The sequence below is a fragment of the Hemiscyllium ocellatum genome, chromosome 11 (genome assembly GCF_020745735.1).
Source record: "Hemiscyllium ocellatum isolate sHemOce1 chromosome 11, sHemOce1.pat.X.cur, whole genome shotgun sequence".
NCBI classification, from domain to species: domain Eukaryota; kingdom Metazoa; phylum Chordata; class Chondrichthyes; order Orectolobiformes; family Hemiscylliidae; genus Hemiscyllium; species Hemiscyllium ocellatum.
This window is the reverse complement of record NC_083411.1, coordinates 90,250,637-90,271,546: the sequence shown is the minus strand read 5'-3', so window position 1 is coordinate 90,271,546 and position 20,910 is coordinate 90,250,637. Positions and strand designations below refer to the sequence as shown.

The 20,910-nt window shown below is 40.4% G+C and overlaps 1 protein-coding gene across 1 annotated transcript; it reads left to right on the top strand.

Moving 5' to 3' along the window:
* The first annotated feature begins 202 nt into the window (after window positions 1-202).
* rbmx2 (RNA binding motif protein X-linked 2) lies at window positions 203-20,675 on the top strand. Its single transcript, XM_060832243.1, has 6 exons — window positions 203-256; window positions 7,791-7,906; window positions 12,385-12,436; window positions 16,233-16,362; window positions 18,262-18,454; window positions 19,069-20,675. Exons 1-6 carry the CDS (start codon window positions 252-254, stop codon window positions 19,710-19,712), a joined length of 1,140 nt encoding a protein of 379 aa, XP_060688226.1. The 5' UTR covers window positions 203-251; the 3' UTR covers window positions 19,713-20,675.
* The last annotated feature ends 235 nt before the right edge of the window (window positions 20,676-20,910 follow it).

Here is a 20,910-nt window from a genome sequence, read left to right as displayed (position 1 = left end):
TGTATTTTCAATTTCCCCTACATTTGGATTAATCAGATTTTATCATCTGCATTTGCTCAAATAGCTTTATTGCGTATTGTTTTAATAAATTCTGCATTGAGGACTCTAGCTGTGTCTCAACTGCAGGGTGTGATTGGCATTATGCGCCAGTAGGTGGAGGTGTGTGGGGAGTTCTCCATGGTGTTGCCGTGGTTCTTCTTTCTCCTGCTCCTGTGGTTGTCCAGGAAGAGGAGCTGCTGTGGTGCTGCAAAATGAAGTGAGTAGGAGATTAAATTGATGTAGTTACGAGTTTAACAAACAGCATCAGTAAAGAGAGCCAATTCCCGGTCTGGTATGGCCGTAAGAGGTTTCTCTGAGGTGTGGTTTACTTCAAGGTGGCAGGATCTTTCTATTTTAAATGTCCACCGTTTCTGAAAGAAAATAGAGCCTGTTTTCATCAGAATTCATTAATTCTTGGATTTATTTTTGGTAAAAGATTAAAGACGATTACTGACAGTGGTTTGATCGGAATAAAAAGCTACCAAAGGTATCTCAGCTTCAACAGAGGTTTGATCATGATATGGATCAGTCGTTAATAAAACTGTGGAAAGATTAATAACTTGGCATGACCACAAATGTGAATAATAAAGCGTTAGTTGTTGCTTTGTCAGTCACTCTGTGGCCTGTGGAACACCATCTGCCTTGACATCTTTCTTTCAACAATCCCCCAAAGTTTGTGCGAAGATTTGTAGCTCGGGTGCTTGTTGTTGTGGTTCTGTTCGCCGAGCTGGAAGTTTTGGTTGCAAACGTTTCGTCCCCTGGCTAGGAGACATCATCGGTGCTATTGGAGCCTCCTGTGAAGCGCTTCGATGTCTCCTAGCCAGGGGACGAAACGTTTGCAACCAAAACTTCCAGCGCGGCGAACAGAACCACTACAATCCCCCAAAAGCCTTTCTGTCTGTTTATGTTTCCCCTTTCCATCCTCATTATCTTTTCCTCTCACATGTGAAGTATTTTCATGGATTTTCACATTAGGTGAATAGTGTTGTAAAAATGCGGATTGATTGTAAAAATCGCGAGCCAGTTGGTCTGGTCGGTAAAACAACGCTCAGCACTAATTTAGAGGGGTTTTGGAAGGCTTTAAAGATGAAATACAGAGCTTGGTAAAAGTGGCAACAAAACAAAAGGGATAAATGCAAATCCAGTGGAGAAACAGTGAACTTCTTCAAGCTGGGCACTTGTGGAAAAGAAGTAAACTAAAACAAAAGCAAGCTCATTTAGGAATTCAAAATAACATCAGAAAATGTTGGAAATAGTTCTGTTTCCACATTTAAAATGCAAGTGAAATGTGCCATCAACTTTTTGTTCAAGAACTCTTTCATTTTGAAATGAAGATAGTTGCACCTAAATCAAATGATCCCACTTCTCATTATATCAACTGGACAACTCTATTATAAATGTTAGTTGTTTAAGTGCATATAGACTGGGAAACACCAATCAGCAGTCTGTACTCAACTGAGCAATGTTAAAATACCAGTTTGGCCAAATAGCCACTTTAAATTAATACGTTTAAAATAATTTATTTCTGGAAAAACTCAGCATCTGTGGAGAGAGCTTCAGTTCTCAAACGTTAATTGATTTTTCTCCAAAGATGCAGCCAGCCCTGAGTTTTTCCAGCAATTTCTGTTCTTGTTTCTGATTTCCAACATCTGCAATTCTTCATTTTAAAAAAAAATGCTGGTTGTAGAATCAGAGTGTAATCTATGGAAATTTCCTTCGTTAGAATGTGTTTTTCCCTTTTAGTATCTGCAAAAATGCCTTTCATTCATTCATGGGATGTGGGAATCCCTGGCTAGGCCAGCATTTACTGCCAATCACCAAATGCCCTGGAAAAAGTGGTAGTGAGTTGCTTCCTTTGACTGCTGTGCTCTTTTGGGTTTCCTCCACTCCACTCCAGTGCTGATAAGGTGTAAATTCCAGGGCTTTTGACCATTGACGTGAATCAAGAGTGTAGTGCTGGAAAAGCACAGCAGGTCAGGCAGCATCCAAGGAGTAGGAGCATCAATGTTTTGGGCAAAAACCTTTCATCAGGAAAGGGCTTTTACCCAAAACATTGATTCTCCTCCTTGGATGCTGCCTGACCTGCTGTGCTTTTCCAGCACCACACTCTCAACTCTAATCTCCAGCATCTACAGTCCTCACTTTTGCCAATGGCAATGACTGTTACATTTTTCCAAATCAGGATGGTGTGTGGTTTGAAAGGGAACATCCAGGTGGTGTTCCCATGCGTTTACTGCCCTTCTAGATATTAGAGGTCAGGAATTTGGAAGGTACTGTCTAAGCTTTTTGGCAAGTTGTTGCAAGTGCATCTTGTAAATGATACACACTGCTACAATTGAACATCAGCGATAGAAGAAGTGAGTGTTGAAGATGTTAGATGCGGTCCAAATCAAAGAGGCAGTATTTGGACAGAGGCTACCTCAGTGTGAGGAGTTGCAAACGGTGCTGAAATTGTGCAATCGTCAGTGAAGGATCTGACTTCTAACATTTATAATGGAGAAAAGGTTATTGAAGATGGTTGAACCTGGGATGCTACCCTGAGTAACTCCTGTGAATGAGTTGATTGACCCTAACAACAGCAACCACATTCCTTTGTGTGAAACAGCAGGAAAATCCCCCACCTAATTCCCATTGACTCCAGTTTTACTGGGCGTCCTTAATGCTGCACACAGTCAAATGCTGCCTCGATATCAAGTGAAGTCACCCTCGATTCCCCTCTGGAGTTCAGCTCTTTTCTCAATGTCTATTGGAGCCCAAACTGAGCATCAATGAACAGATTGTTGTTGAGTAAGTGCTGTTTAAATCACTGATGATGACAATGCTTTCTGTCGTTTTGATTGAGGATAAATTGTTGGGGTGGAATTAGCTGGGTTGGATCTATCCATCTTCTGGACAGGATGGAGCTGAGAAATTATACACCTAGCTAGATAAATCCCATTGTTGTAGCTGTACTGGAAGAGTTTAGCTAGGAGTGCTGGAGCACAAGTCATCAGTAGTATTGCTCAAATGTTGTCCAGACTAATTTCCTTTGCAGTGTCCGGTAACCAGTTGTGTTTTGACATCATGTGGAGTGAATTGAATTGGGTGCAGCTGGCACATGTAATGCTGAGGACCTCAGGAGGAAGCCAAGATAGGTCATCCACTCGATATTTCTGACTGAAACTGTAGGCAAATGCTTACCTTTCACACTGATTATTGGGGATGGAGATCCTTGTGGAGCTGCCTCCTCCAGCGAGTTGTTAAATAGTCCACTCCATTCATGACTGGATGTGGGAGACTACAGAGCTTAGATCTCAAGATGGATGCACGTACTTCAGACTTGCCTTTTTCCTGAGTCATTGTCCCACAGTCCAGTTGAACAACTGCTTGATTCTCAATTTCAGTTCCAACACAGAAGAGGCAAGGTGAGGTAAAAGTAACTGCCCTTAACATCCACACAGTATCTGACCAAGTATGGAATTAAGCATCCTTGGAAAACCTGGAGTCAATAGGAATCAGATGGCAAATGTTTGCTGGTTACCAATCATACCTGGTTGTTATAAGTCAAACATCACAGACCCAGGGCATTTCTGCAGGAATTCCTGATGGGAGAAATTTACTAATCAATGTGTTCAGAGATGTTATTATATGTCTCTGGAGCAGATGACACTTGAATTCCTGAAGGTAAACATTTTGATCAACTTGTTCAGGCATGGTATTACACAATTTGGGAGCAGGCAGGACTTCAACCCAGGCCTTCTGGTCCGGTGGCAGGGTCACTTCCACTGCAGCACAGGAGCTCCCAAAGAGGATAAAGGTCTTTTCTTTCTTCCTTGCTAAATATTTTTAATCAGTCAGTCCAGAGATACCATTATACATCCCTGGAGCAGGTGAACTTGCACCTGGACCTCCTGGTTCAGAGGTACGGGCAGTACCACTGCACCACAAGAGTGCTAATTACCGTAGATGGTGCCCTGAGCCCAGCCACCTTCAGCTGCTTCATCAATAACCTTTGCTGCATCACAAGGTCAGTCGTGGTCATGTGCAATCATCAGTGTTCCAATGTTTAGCACCTTTCAGCACACTTCAGATACTGAACTGCCCATATGCAGCAAGATGTCAACAATATCCGGAGATGGACAGATAAATGGTAAATAACATTGACACCACAAAAGTATAGGGCAATGACCATCTTTGATAAGAGAGGATCCAACTTTCTCCCCTTGACATTCAATGGAATTCTCTCAATGACTGCTGACTATCACTATCCTGCAGATTACCTTTGGCCAGAAGCTAAAGCAGGTCAGCCAGTAAATACTGTGGCCATAAGAGCGGGTCAGATACTAGGAATTATGCAGGGAATGTGATGGAATACTCTCCAATTGTCTTGTTGAGTGCAGATCAACTACACTCAAAATGCTTGACATCAGACAGTATGAAACAGCAAGCTTGATGAACACCCCATCCATCACTGCCAACATTCACTCCTTTCACTATTGCACAATGGCAATAGTGTCGACCAGCTATAAGAAGCACTGCAGTAACTCATCAAGGTTTCTCTGGAAGCACTGTCCAAATCGATAGCCTCTACCACCCTGAAAGACGAGATTAGCAAATACATGGGAGCCCTGCCAACTGTAAGTTCCCCTCCAAACCACACAATATCCTGATTTGGAAATGTACTGTCATTGCTTCACAGGATCAAAATCCTAGAAATCCCTTCCTAACAAAACTGAAATATCCCTACAACTTTAGGAATGTAGCAGTTTATGAAGGAATCTAGGGATGGACATTAAATGCTTGCCAGCCAACAATATCTCACCCCATGAACAAATAAAAGGAATACACGATTTTTTAAAATCAGACCTTGTAGAAGTTAAATACAACTTGCTTGGCTATTTCAAAGAGCATTCAGAAGTCCATTATATTGCTGAGTTAATGTGGTTTACGGAAGGAGGATGGCAGATTTTCTTTCCCCAAAGTACGTTGGTGAACCAGATAGAGTCATAGAGATGTACAGCACGGAAACAGACCCTTCGGTTCAACCCGTCCATGCCGACCAGATATCCCAACCCGATCTAGTCCTGCCTGCCAGCACCCGGCCCATATCCCTCCAAACCCTTCCTATTTATATACCCATACAAATGCCTCTTAAATGTTGCAATTGTACCAGCCTCCACCATTTCCTCTGGCAGCTCATTCCATACACGTACCACACTCTGTGAAAAAGTTGCCCTGTAGGTCTCTTTTATATCTTGCCCCTCTCACCCTAAACCTATGCCTTCTGGTTCTGGACTCCCCCACCCCAGGGAAAAGACTTTGTCTATTTATCCTCTCCATGCCCCTCATAATTTTGTAAACCTCTATAAGGTCACCCCTCAGCCTCTGACACTCCAGGGAAAACAGGCCCAGCCTGTTCAGCCTCTCCCTAGAACTCAAATCCTCCAACCCTGGCAACATCCTTGTAAATCTTTTCTGAACCCTTTCAAGTTTCACAACATCTTTCGGATAGGAAGGAGACCAGAACTGCATGCAATGTTCCAACAGTGGCCGAACCAATGTCCTGTACAGCCATAACATGACCTCCCAATTCCTGTACTCAATACTCTGACCAATAAAAGAAAGCATATCAAACGCCTTCTTCACTATCCTATCTATCTGCGACTCCATTTTCAAGGAGCTATGAACCTGCATTCCAAGGTCTCGTTGTTCAGCAACACTCCCCAGGACCTTACCATTAAGTGTATAAGTCCTGCTAAGATTTGCTTTCCCAAAATGCAGCATTTCGCATTTATCTGAATTAAACTACATCTGCCACTTCTCAGCCCATTGGCCCATCTGGTCCAGATCCTGTTGTAATCTGCAGTAACCCTCTTCGCTGTCCACTACGCCTCCAATTTTGGCGTCATCTGCAAACTTACTAACTGTACCTCTTATGTTCGCATCCAAATAATTTATGTAAAGGACAAAAGGTAGAGGGTCCAGCACTGATCCTTGTGGCACTCCACTGATCACAGGCCTCCAGTCTGAAAAACAACCCTCCACTGCCATCCTCTGTCTTCTACCTTTGAGCCAGTTCTGTATCCAAATGGCTAGTTCTCCCTGTATTCCATGAGATCTAACCTTGCTAATTGGTCTCCCATGGGGAACCTTGTTGAATGCCTTACTGAGATCCATGTAGATCATATCTACCGCTCCTTCCTCATCAATCCTCTTTGTTACTTCTTCAAAAAACTCAATCGAGTTTGTGAGACATGATTTCTCACGGACAAAGCCATGTTGACTATCTCTAATCAGTGTTTGCCTTTCCAAATCCTGTCCCTCAGGATTCCCTCCAACAACTTGTCCACCACGAACGTCAGGCTCACTGGTCTATAGTTCCCTGGCCTGACCTTACCACCCTTCTTAAACAGTGGCACCACGTTAGCCAACCTCCAGTCTTCTGGCACCTCAACTGTGACTAGTGATGATACAAATATCTCAGCAAGAGGCCCAGCAATCACTTCTCTAGCTTCCCACAGAGTTCTAGGGTACACCTGATCAGGTCCTGGGGATTTATCCACCTTTTTGCGTTTCAAGACATCCAGCACTTCCTCCTTTCCCTACAGTCTATATCTTGCATGTCCTTTTCCACAGTAAATACTGATGCAAAATACTCGTTTAGTATCTGCCCCATTTTCTGCGGCTCCACTCAAAGGCCGCCTTGCTGTTCTTTGAAGAGCCCTATTTTTTCCCTAGTTACCTTTTTGTCCTTAATGTATTTGTAAAAGGCTTTTGTCTGAAGAGATGGAACTGAGATAATAGAGTGATTTCCAAAGTTAGAAATAGGTGGTCTGGTGATGAATATACAAGTAGTTAGCCCAAAATGATCTATCATGTCCTTTGATTCAATTGGTATGATAAAAGCTTCTATCATTGGAGATGTTCCATCAAGTAACATTTGCAAACACCAATACCAAGGCAACAACCATTTCCAATAAGGGACGACTACCCCTCGATATTCAATGGTGATATCATCCACCATTAACAACATCTTGGGGGTTATCATTGGTATTGAATTGGACTTCCCACATAAATATTGAGACTACAAGAGCAGGTCAGAGGCTAGGAATACCTTGGCAAGTAGCTCACCTCTCAACTCCCCACAGTCTGTGCACCATCTACAAGCCTCAAGGCAGGAGTGTGATGGAATATTCCACACTTGTCTGGATGAGTGCAGTTCCAACAACACTCAAGAAGCTTGACACCATCCAGGACAAAGCAGCCCACTAGATTGGCACCACATCCACAAGCCCTCTCTTCACTATGGTTCAGTAGCAGCAATGTATACTATCTAAGATCCGCTGCAGAAATACTCCAAAGATCGTTAGGCAGCACCTTTAAACTCACGATACTTCCAACTGGAAGGACAAGAGCAACAGATACATGGGAACACCACTGCAAGTTCTCCTCCAAGCCACTCGCCATCCTGACTTGGAAACATGTGACTGTTCTATTACTGGGTCAAAATCCTGGAATTCCCTACCTAACCGCATTCTGGATCTAGCTGCAGCCCATGGACTGCTGTGGTTCGAGAAGACTGCTCACAACTACGTTCTTCAGGATAGCTAGGGACAGGTAATAATACTGACCTAGCCAGCAAAACCCACATCCCACAAACTAATTTTTGAAAGAAGAGCACTTGGACACGGTAAATCTTTGTTTTATTCAAGCACAATAATCTTGGTACACCTTATAACCAAGTTGTTCTGTTTTTCTACTCCTGCATTTAGTCCACTCACAAAAGTGAAGCTCATCAATGAGCTAAATGCAAGGGAGGCGGAGTTGGGAGTTCAAGATAAAGTGTCGTGGCATTCAGAGTACAAGGACAGTGCATGGATCTTTCTGGGTAAGTGAAACCTTTTCCAGGTTCCAATGTGTCTTTGTTTTAGAGGCTGTTGTAACCTTGTGTCCCATAGGATTGCTCGTTTAAAATCTAAATGTGATTGGATTTCTTTTATTTGATACTGGTGAACTTCAGGTGTACCAATTTTATTTTAAATTCCAAAGCTGAACGGGCAGGACTGAAGCAGATTTCCCATATAAGGAGATTAATAGTAATAGAGTTTCTGTGTGATGGGGGTTACTTGTTATCTTTCCCTGTGCACTACGATTCTGAACATATAACTCCATTTCAGGGGCACATTTGAGCACACTCTTCATGTAAGGCCACACTCCTGATTTCACTCATGAACCTCCACGCAGACAGTCACCCAAGGGTCGAATTCAACCCAGGTCCGTGGCGCTGTGAGGCAGCAGTACTACCCACTAAGCCACTCTGCTGCTCCAAATTTCCTCTTGTGTTATCTTTAGAGAAAGTGTTTACTTCCTGTAATATGACGAGACCAAATAAACAACTCCAGCTGTGGCCGAACCATTCTACTATATATTTCCATCAATACATCCCTGCTCTTGTATTCAGTGCCAGTAAAGGAAAGCATCCATTTGCTTACTTTATCACCTTATCCACTTGTCATTTCACCTTCAGGAACCTGTGGACATGCATTTCAAGGTCCCTCATTTATTGTTTATTTCCTTCATTTGTTTGGCATCTCCAAATGAATTAGCCCCCACTCCTCGAATTAAATTCCACTTACTACTTTGGTGCTCCATCGGTCAAACCATTAATACCTTCCTGCAGTCAACAGCCAGCCTCTTCACTGTCAACTACATGGCCAATTTTTCAGTCGTCCACAAATTTTCCAGTGATGTCTCCTATATTTCAAGTCTAAATTATTAAAATATACCACAAACAGCAAGAGACCCAAAGCTCAGCTCTGTGGAACACCATTGGAAACAGCTTTCCATTCGCAAAACCATCCATCGACCATTACCCTTTGTTTCATGTCACTGAGCCAATTTTGGATCCAACCTATCACATTCTGCTACATTGCAAGGGCTTTATTTTTTCTTAGTAGTACCATGCAAGACTTTGTTGAGTGCCTTACAAAGCACTGCACTGCCCCCATCAATCTTCCTTGTTACCTCTTCAAAAATTCAATTACATTAGTAAGGCAATAATGGCTATCCCTAATCAATCCATGCTTTTCCATGTGACAGCTAATTCTGTTTTTTTTTCAATATTGATTCAAGTAAGCTATCCACCACTGAGGTCAATTTGACCAGCCTATAATGATTTGGCTTATCCATTGCATCTTTTTTGAACAATAGCAATATGTTTGCAGACCTCCAATTTTGCAGTACCTCGCCTGCATCATGAGAAATTTAGGATATGATCGTCAGAGCATCCACCGCTTCCTCCCCAGTTCCATTAACAGCTAGAATACAATTCATCCAGACCTGGATAAATATAATTTAGCAATTAGTTTAACTTTAAAGCCTTGGGGGGGATTGTAGTTCCTTAAAAATGGTAATTATATATTCTCTATTAAAATATTTGTTATTAATAAAATGGCTAAAGTTACAGAAATGGTTGTACCATTATAAACTTTAATTCACTTCTGCAGTGATCTGGTCCTATCTGTTTCACTTTGCGATATTTAAAGCATTTATTGCTTACTTCTTCTGTACCTCTTTCATTTCTAATTGGTAAGGTCTCCTCAATTTCTTCTCACTATCCCATCCATTTTTTATAAACTTACATAATATTTCTCATAATTCTAAAACATTTTCTGCTGGATTAATTTGACATGACAAGCTCTAAATGTCTCTCTGAAATAAACAAGATTCTTTTTGACTTCTCTAACCAAACTTCTTTCTCTGCTGAAAACAACCTACTTCCTTGACCAATTCTAACAATAAAAAGAGCCGAGGCACAAGCAGCCTTTCTAATACCCTACAGTCAAAGGCCTTCAGTAAATTTACCTGTCAATCAGTTCTGCCCCAAAGCTGGAATCCTTCCATTCTAGTCCGAGATAATGAAAGTTCTTCAATTCTTGTTGAATCTAATTGAATTAGCTGGGTCATGGGTTGATTTCTCCTCGACTACAAAGAACTCCTTTAAGATAATTGAATGGGTGGTGTCTCCTTGTAAAGAATTACTGCTGACAGTGCAACTCCTGTGAAAGGAGAGTTTTTACTGCTGTTCACTGATGTCAAAAAGTGTTCTCGGTTTAACAATTTAGGTGCTTAGCAAATTAGAAGGTGGTTTAAAGATTGAAAATCAAAACTGGATTTAAATATTCACTTCACTAACACTTGCTTTGTTCTGATCCTGCACTTGTATATGGCTTTTGCCATCACGTTTAAAAGTGAGAGTATTATTAACCCCATGCTAGTCTATATATTTCACTCCTTGCTGAATCTTGCTGAATCCAACTCTGGTATGCAGAAGAACATAAGAAATAAGAGTGGGTAATGCCATTTGACCCCTCAAATCTACTCCTCCCATTCACTTAGATCAAGGCAGATTTTTTTTTATCTCAGCTTCACTTTCCTGCTTGATTCCCACATCCCTTAATTCCCTTTTTAAGGATCAAATGCATATCAACATAGCCTTGAATAGAAATTTTAAATCGAATATCAATATTATGAAAAAAGGAGCAGGCAAGGTGAGGATTTATGAACACTGGCCTGCCCCTATTTCCCTACTACCTGCTGTGCCAGCTAGCCCACTCCTTCCTTGTAAAATTCCATGTTCCTTGCCTCTTGGCTGCTCACTGGCATCTTTGTAATACTATCTCTTAACCAATAATTTGTAATAATCATTAAAATAGAGGCAGGTAGGGGGACTGAGAAAACAAAAGACAATTTGTGAGCTGCCATAGGAGTGTAAATGGTAATGGGATCTTAACCATTCCTAATGCAGAACAGCACTCCTTTTCATAAAGTGCAAAGAGGGTTTGGTAACATTATGGAACAGCACTGATAGAGCTTATTCTTGTTAAGAGTTAATTCTTGAAATCCATGCCATGACCCGCATTTTGTAGGTGAAAGGGAGGACTGCAGATGCTGGAGATTAGAGTCGAGCGTGTGGTGCTGGAAAAGCACAGCAGGTCAGGCAGCATCTGAGGAGTAGGAGAATTGATGTTTCGGGCAAAAGCCCTTCATTCCCGGGGGGGGGGGAGGGGGAGGAGGAGGAGTCCAGAACTCGAGGACATAGGTTTAAGGTGAGAAGGGAAAGATATAAAAGAGACCTAAGGGGCAACTTTTTCACACAGAGGGTGGTACATGTGTGGAATGAGCTGCCAGAGGATGTGGTGGAGGCTGGTACAATTGCAACATTTAAGAGGCATTTGGATGGGTAAATGAATAGGAAGGGTTTGGAGGGATATGGGTCAGGTGCTGGCAGGTGGGACTAGATTGGGTTGGGATATCTGATCGGCATGGACGGGTTGGACCGAAGGGTCTGTTTGCATGCTGTACATCTCTATGACTGTATCATTTTGTATCTCACTTACTGGGTATTGCTTCAGTTGGGCTGAGTGAAGCACCTTTGGAGAAGGGGAAAATACTGAACATTGTGGGTTTTACAAAAATGCTTAAAATATTCTGAAGTGTTTATTGCTTTGAGTGAAAACTACTAATGTATTTGGGAGATGGCTATAAGGATTCAAATGCCAATAATAAATCAAAAATAATCATAAAGTTATATTTTGTATATTGGAACAATAAGACCATAAGACTTAGGAGCAGAATTAAGCCATTTAGCTGGTAGAGTTTGCCTCCCCATTTGATCATTGTTGATATGTTTCTCAACCCCATTCTCCCGCATCCTCCCTGTAACTCCTGATCCCCATACCAATCAAGAACCCAAATACACTCAATGACTTGGCCTCCACAGCTTTCTGCAGCACAGTATTCCACAGATTCACCAACCTCTGACTGAAGAAATTCCTTTGTCTCAGTTCTAAAAGGTCATCCTTTTACTGTAAGAGTGTGCTCTTGGGTCCTAGTCTCTGCATTGATGGAAACATATTTTCTATGTCCACTCTATCCAGGCCTCTCAGTATTCTAGAAGTTTCAATTAGATGTCCCCCTCGTTCTTCTAAACTCTGAGTACAAACCTCAGAATTGTTTCACAGATACTGCTTCTTATAGTGCTGAACATAACCACTCCAAAACTAGTCAGTGTGGGCTTCTCTGTTCAATGTCACAGGTGGAAAACATCTGCCAGTTAGATCTAGAGTCATATACATGAGCAAAATGTTTTGAATATCTTCATGTATTAACAGCCTGGACTATGTAATTGATTGGTTAAATAATATAAATTTCTATTGAAAAATGTGTGTGACTAACAACCTGAGATCTTGTACTTATTAAACTGTGTACAGTGCTGAATATATAAAATTCTTGGTTATGGTAGTGCAGCATTAAATGTAAGAGTATGATTTTCCATGTAAGTATGCTCTGTTTTCTTTTTCCTAGGTGGCTTGCCCTATGAATTAACTGAAGGAGACATTATCTGTGTGTTTTCACAGTAAGTTTTATGTTTCCTTGCCAATTTTGCTGATGTTAGATACTATACTGATTGGAGCTTCCACTTGGGTTCCTCAACTAAGTGACCAGGCTATTAAACCATGGGTGCAGCACCTCTAAATTCAACCAAGTCATTTTTAATATTTAACCCATACAATTACAGCAGAATCTGTTGGCTCGTGGGGAGTAGAAACTCTTGACCATTTTCTCTCTCTCTCAGACACAGTAGTATGGAGACCAGTTGTATTAGCTGAGGCCAACTAGCAGTGCACACCACTGGAAATTGAACCTGAAACCTTGACAGTCTGTTATAAGAGCTACTGGAGGCAAATGGTCTGCTGCGTTTCCAACATCACTTAATACTTCAAAAATATTTCATTAGCTTTCAAGTATTTAGACCACGAAAGGCCATTTATATTTGCAAGCCTTTTTTCATGAACACACGTGCTTGATTTTAGTTTATTATTTCAGGCTGGTTAAAAATATGGCTTTGTGCCAGTAGGTGGCATAATGTTACAGCTTTAGCATCATCGTGCAGTTTGAGCGCAATGTTGTGACCTGCAGGGCCTTGGAATCCAGGAGAGTACATTAGGAAGTAATACCAGAATTCGACAAATACTGAGAGAAACTGAGAACATTAGAATAGTGTGAGAAGACACACAAAACTAGGTTGTATTTGAGGTTTATTTGAGCTCACAAGCTTTCGGAGCAGTGCTCTTTCATAAGGTAAAGCTCTCTGAAAGCTTGTTATTTCAAATAAACCTGTTGGACTATAATATGGTGTCATGTGACTTTATCCACTCCAGTCCAACACTGACACCTCCACATCATTAGTATAGAGAGTACTAAGTTAATAGGTGGAGCCGGAGTAAGGGAGAAATTAAAATATTCTGAATCAGCACTACACGGCATATACATGAGAGTTTAGTAAATACGGTTGCCAACCCATGTCCATACCTCACCAATGTGGAATTATGTTGTGACGATTATGCAGACCCTGTTGAAGGAAGGGCAGGACGTAGGAAACTAAGAAAAGGTTGGTGGTCTTGGTTAAGGAGAGCATTGCTGTATTGGAGAGATAGATGTCGTGGATGGGTCAAATACAGAATCAGTTGGTTAGAGCTGAGGAACAAGAAGGGTGCATTGCTTAGTATAAACTACAGACCACCAACTTATGGAAAACATGTAGAGGAACAAATTTACAAGAAAATTACAATGAGGTAATTGTAGAATGGTTAGAATGGGGAACCTTAATTACCGAAACATGGACTCGGATAGTGGGAGTGCGAAGAGGGAAAAGTGTTTTTACGTTGTGTACAAGGGAATTTTCTACAGCAATACTCCAACACGAAAGGAAGCAATATTGGACCCGGTTCTTGGGAACAAGGTACTCCCAGTAGATCAAGGGTCAGTGAGGGATCATTTAATGGATAGTACTCAATGTATCATAAGGTTTAGAATGACAGTGGAAAAGGACAATGGACCATCAGAGTAAAAATTATTATCAGGCAGAATCTTCGGCAAAGCAAGAACAGAGTAGGGTGATGGAGCCTAAGATTATCTGGGGAACCTGTAGCTGAACAGCGAGCTACCCTTGGAGGAGATGGTTCGGTTACTGTTCATATCATTATGTTTTGCTTCGATGGAGGAGAAACTTGTAGAAACAATAATTTGGGAAGGAATTAATAGCTACATGGACAAATTTGGGTTACTTAGGAAGAATCAATATTTCTTCACGAAAAATCATTTTTAACTAACTTACTATCAACAGAGAAAGTTGATAAAAATAATGTTATTGATGAAGAACAAAGAACTGCTGGTGATCTGAAACACAAAAAGAAATTGCTGGAGAAACATAGTAGGTCTGGCAGCATCTGTGGGAGGAAAGCAAGCTTTATGTTTCAAGCCTGGTCACTGATGTGCCATGCAATAGATTTGTTAGAAATGCTCAATCTCATAGAATAAAAGGGCAGTAGCAACATAGATGCAAATTTGGGTGAATGACAGGAGAGTAATGGTCAATAGATGTTTCTCATGCTGGATGAAGATTTCTAATAATGTTCCACTGAGGTCAATTCTACTTTACTCAATTATGTATGAATGATCTAGATCTTGGAAAGGGGGGACAATTTTAATATTTGCAGATGATACTAAACTAAGAAACATTGTAAACTATGAAGAGGACAATGTAGAACTTCATAGCAGCATTGACAATTTTTTGGGATGGCTGGAAAGGTCATACGTGAGGTACCAGGTGAAGAAATGAGAGGTGATGCATTTTGTTGGAAAGAACATGTAGAGCAGTATAAACTAAAGTTTTCTACTTTTAAGGGTGTGGAAGAGCAGAAAGACCTAGATGGAATATGTGTGAGTCAGTTACAGTAACAGGACAAAAACAGCAGTTAATAAAGCAGACAGACAGTCTCCTAGGGCTTTATTAAACGGGGCATAGAGTACAAGAACAGGATTGTTATACTGAACTTGAATATGACTCTAGGCAGATATCAACTGGATTATTGTGTATAGTCTGGGCTCTATGTTTCAAAAAATATGGAAATGCATTAAAAAGAGTGCAGAAGAGGTTTGTGAGAATGGCCCCTGTGCTGAGAGGTTTGGGTTATCAATGTGTAGGGTTATGGGAAGAGTGTGGGAGAATGTCACTAAGTCGTGACGCTCATTGAGAGATGTGGTGCAGACACAATGGGCTGAACAGTCTCCTGCACAGTAACATTTCTGTGATTTGGTAATATAATGCATTTAATGTTCTAAATCCTCTCAAGGTGCTTCATGGAGAGAGAAGACATCAAGCAGGAGTAGAAAAGGTAGGAGGAGTGATCGAAAGAATGGTCAGAAAATTTGAGATGGGACAAAAGGAGTAAGACAAAGAGACTCAGGGAGGAGGATCTGGAAAAGACCAAGATAGCTGACCTATCTGAAAAGAAACAAAAAGAGAGGGGCTGGATTGTTCAGAATGTTGATGAGTCAGAATGTTAGATGTGGAGGATGTTGGGTAGATGTCAATAATCTGTGGAGAAATTTGTAACCAAAGATAAGAATTAAGTGCAGAAAGGAAGTGGAGATTTTCAGGAACAGAGTGATCAGTCTGCAGAGTTTAGTATCTAAGTTAGAATGAAATGGAATTAATGGAGGATGAAGCAGAGATGTATTTAATTGATGTCACTTCCAGCAGGAATGTGTAGACATAGCATCTGGAAACAGAGAGCTTGAGTTACAGCTCTCTTCCCAGTTTTCCTGTACTTTCTGCACAAGAAAATCTTGCCTAAGAACTTTTGAGCAGAACTTTAAAGGGTGATCCATTTCAACAGGGAATAGACATGAGGAACGGAGAGGGAGAGACACAAGGGACATTTGACAATAACAGTTATACAGCTGATATGGATAGTTTAGGGAGATAAGATGAGTGAAAGTACATTGGGGTGAGGTGGCCTCTGAACAGAAGGAACTATCAACTGTGAATCAATGTTCCATCAAGCCAAGCATTAGCCAATTCTTCCCAGGTGAGATACTCATTAGAGAATGCCTTGCTGGTGAGAGTGGACATGTAAGGGAATATGTCACAGTAGGTGACCAGAAATGTTCAAGACTGGAGATTAATGGGGAAAAAGGTAAAAGAGACTGATTCCTTGTGAGAAAGCTGAGCTGCTGTTTTACTAAACAGGAGAAGAAATATTTACAGATGAGATTGTAGTGGAGGATCTGGTTAGTAGCAACCTCTGATAAAAGTACCATAAGAGAGATGGCTTAAACGCAGTAAACCATTAACCTTAATTTGATAGGTATGGCGAGATTGTTAACATCAATTTAGTTCGAGATAAGAAGACTGGAAAATCAAAAGGCTTCTGCTTTATCTGCTATGAGGATCAGAGAAGCACCATTTTGGCTGTGGACAACTTTAATGGAATCAAGGTGGGTATGAAAGGAGACAATGGAATCAGAGAAAGATGAACAATAGGAGTTGTCTCGCCTCTTCCAGGTGACCCATTTGCAAAAGCTGATGAAATGTTTGCTTTTTTGACTGTTGGCAAGTTGGCCTGTAAATTGAAGTAAATGACAAGACCAAAATATAACGGATTAAAGTATCCAAATATAAAATGAAGACCACCTTGTGAGCAGGATGTTAATTACAAAATAATTACATTTAGAAATATATAAAATTCAAATGAGCTTTTGCCTATATCACAATAAGTTAGTGCTTTGCCTAATTTAGTGAATATATGTCTGCTTTTCTTGTAACATTATATCAAAGAAAGTAAGAATGTGTAAGGTGCTACCAAATACCCCGTTCCTCCTAGTTCTACCTGATAAATTCTTCCCTTCACCTCCCCACTTTTAGATGAATTTTGCTCATAATTCTAGAGGCAATTGACTCAGTCTGGCTTGTTCAGAGGTCAGTGGCACGTTCAAGAAGCTTTTTCCAAGTGGCCATTGTATATGTGATCCTTGGTACGTAAAATAGAGGTTGACCTTTATCTTCATACACAAGTCCTTCCAATGGCTGTCCTCTAGATACCTGAGTGATCCCTGGTTGAGACCAATTATAGCTCCTCTGTTGCCACTCCAATCAGCTAACTCATGGTGTTACGATCAAGTGGATCAAACTTGGCACCTTTTTGTTGATTGAATGCAGAAAGAATCTGGATTCAAATATCCACTAGAGTTTGAGGCTTCTGAATTACTGCTTTTTTGGTTTGTACATATAGTGTGTTTTGAAATGGATTGGCAATGCCACCATGGGACAATACCTGTTTATAGTTATAATCTATCGATTTTGCACTCCCATTACAAGACTTTTTAAAATGAAATTGAAATCAGTTCACCAATACATTGACATCTATTTTTAAAAAAGTGTCACATGTCAGCATTAATACAGGAAGAAAGTTGTTTTTTATTAGTTTTTAAACATATTAAGTGTTTCCTATCCTTTGTAATTAAGGAGGTACCAACTGCTCATTTCTTCTGTTACTGTTTAAATAATCAACTTCAATTTATACATAAACATTCCAGTAGGGCAACCTAGAAATCACCATTCTTTGAGACCAGATACACAAAAGGTTTGGGATGCAGTAGGCAATATACCTCTATTTTTCTGCTTTCAGCATTCTCCTTCATCAGACACCATGTTCTATTTTGTTGATTCTATTATGAGCACATTTCTTTGAACTTGCTTTTTCATGTAACTCCATCTACTGCATCTATCATGTTCTTTAATCTCTTGCTGTTAGAATGGAGATTCATTGCAAGGCTTTTGTGTAGAATTTTCCTTTCAGATTGTTACATTGAAATATGATTAAAGCTGATGTCACGTGTTATATAATATTTTTGCATGGTGTCTTCAACATCTTGAACTTTCCTGTGATTCATGCGACATACTGTGGCTCTGTATTTCAGTGAAGTTTTGTAAACTTGGATTGAAAGAATATCTTTTTGCTATATCCCATTATTATGTGGTGGTTAAAGAATTTAATAAAGTTCTTGCTGTTTTATTACTATTTCAACTTTTATAATCCATCACATGATTGTGTTAGCATGAATAAGAGTGTTTTTTCTATGTTCAAATCTGCTGGTATTCTACGTACACAAGGGGTGATGTTCTAGTTCAGCCAACCATGTGGAATGACCATTGTGAAAGAATGGGTTAGAATAAATGGAGACAACTTTTTTCCAGTACTTAAGTAAACAAAAAGCCATAGAGACTTGAAGGATTTTGGGAATGTGGTAGGTAAGTAATCATGATGAGAACTCTCTACTATATGGACTAGTTTGCCTAGTTTGTCTGTATAACTTGTGTCTATCTCCTGCATTTAGATTAAGGGAAGGACCATCCGTGTTGACCATGTAGCCAATTACCGTCCTCCAAATGATGGAGATGATGTTGATGCTGTGACTAAAAAACTGAGAGAGGAAGGCTGTGCACCTAAAGCACCTCCATCAGCACCAGATTCCTCAGAGTCCTCTGAAGAGGATGTTAGCTCAGTGCCAGCCAAGAAACTGAAGAAAGGTATATGAAGTGAAATGCATGGGTCAACTTAAGGGATGGGATATTGTCAGAATTTTGGATTTGAGCATATTAGATGATGAATGTTTGGATTACTAATTTACAGAAACACTGTCACTGGTGTACCGGTTTTATTATGTGGAATTGTTGTAATTGCAGTCTGATATTTGAAGAATGTCAGTAGAGTTATAACACTTAGAGATTGGATTGATTTTGGAATTAGGTGATGCAACGAATTAGTAGCTCAACTTTTCACCACTAGATTGCATGAAAATCCTGTGACAGCATACACTAAGAGACCTGCATCAAATATATTTGGCCAGTCCCAGTCAAAATCCAAGCCTAATGGAGCACTGCACAAAAGAATGCGAATTCAGCGTAAACTAGCAACCTCGGCCAGAAAGGTTTAAAAAATGATCAGCATGAGAAATGAAATGCTTATGTTTGGTGGACTGCTGAGGTTGGCACATATTGTACATTTTCTATGTGTTTTCCCCTATCTGAGAGTTCTTCATACTAATTTAGAGAGGTGCTTAGAACGGAGTCAGTCTATCCCTTGAAATTTAGATTATCCCTTTTGGTGAGCCACAATTCACAAAATGTTGTTTATTCTCCAGAAAAGAAAAAGAAAAAGAAAAAGGAAAAAAAGGAGAAAAAAGTCAAGGTAAAGAAAGAAGCTGCCTCCAAACAGATCATCAAGGGCTCTGGCCGAAACCAATCACCTCCACCCCCTGTAAGAATCAAGAGAGAAAGAGAGGATGTGGAGTATGAGAAACATGCCAAAATGAACCATGACATTCATTGGGATGGCAGTGTGGACCGCAGGAATGAAGAAAGAGGAAAAGGAGATGCAAGGAAACACACAGATGGAGCTGATGAAATGAGAACCAGAGAGAAACACAGAGAAAGGAGCCGACCTAGAAACTCCGAGAGAGAAGAAAAGCGAAACGATGATCAAAATGGTAGAGGATCTGGCAATGAAAGGTCAGAGAGAGACATAAGACACACACACGGTGATGGGAGAGAGTTGAGATATGATGAGGAAAGGCACAGTGGACAAGGGAAAACGCGAAAAGAAGACAGGATTGACAGTAAGAATGATGATCGTGATAAGTACAGGAAATACAATCGCAGTAAGAGAGAACAGCGGGATTCACATTGTGACAGCATGAAGCATAAAGAGTGGAGATTTGAACATGACAAAGTCAACCTTAACAAGGGAAGATACAATTACAGAGACAGTGATCATAAAAGAAACTGAGCAGTTGGACGTTTTCTACAGTTAAACCCAAAACACCTCCCCATCTGAAATCTATGGACAAAATAAAGTCCCAGCAGTTAATTACCGAAATAAATATTCTGAAAGCTGCTTTGTTGCAGCTTTTTCTCTAACTATTTCTTTGTATATTTGGACTATTTTTGCAATGGAGAGTATTAAACCCGTTTTCGCTACTGTTGATTTTTAAAAATAAATTTTCAATATGCTTATTTTGTGCTTATTTTGAAGATGTCAAATGAACAGGGTTTTGTTCTTATTGCATATAGCTTGCTGTTCTTCGTGCAAAAGATTCATCTTTGAGTGGTGACAGCCTTTTAAATTGTGGCAGGACATCCAGCCAATCCCACGCCTGTTCTTGCTCCATGTCCTCAAACAGACACTTTCCAGCAGGAGGCACAGGATAACAAGTGGCAGTGGGAATACTAGCTGATTTTCTTTTAGCATTTTTCCCTGCCTTACATGCAGGAGATAATGAAGCAATTATAGTTTTGCAACAGCCAAATCAACAAAGACCTTGGTATTGAAACTGTTCCTTGGTCGACATGGCTCTGATCCCCACTAGCTACGCATTTATCTGTCTAGCTCTGTATATTTCTAATGTTATTTTAAGGTGACATTCCTGATATTCAGAATTATCAATTTAAATAGAAACTTTTTCCATGTTTTGTTTTAAGTGGGGATATCACTGCTTACCACAAAGGCTCCTAGTTGTGCAGCACATTTTTAAAAAGAGAATGAAAGGAATGAGTGGATATTATTAGACCTGACAGTGCAAGACTGTCAATTAATTGTTACTGATTCCCTGGAATTCTCTTTCAGTTGTCATTATTGGTGTGTTTCGGGGCAACTCCAGGGTGTAGAAAGTTTGGAAAAACTGAAGCGATAGATTGGCCTATGAACTTACTGTAAGAAGAGCATTATTAAATAAATTAAATTTACAAACTACTCTGAGCAGTGGATTGTTTGTCAAAAGATGCTGTTGACTGCACTCATGAATTTAACTTAAATTACATTTTCAGAATTGTTCATTATTCTTTTCCTCCTCCAGTAGGATTCACTACCTCTGCCTGTTACACTGATGCACAGGTCATGTGCTTGCCTTCCCAAGCTGAAGAAGGGTTTCTCTGTTGAATAAAGAGTGGTGCAGTAATGGTATGTGAAATAACCCCACGAGGCCAGT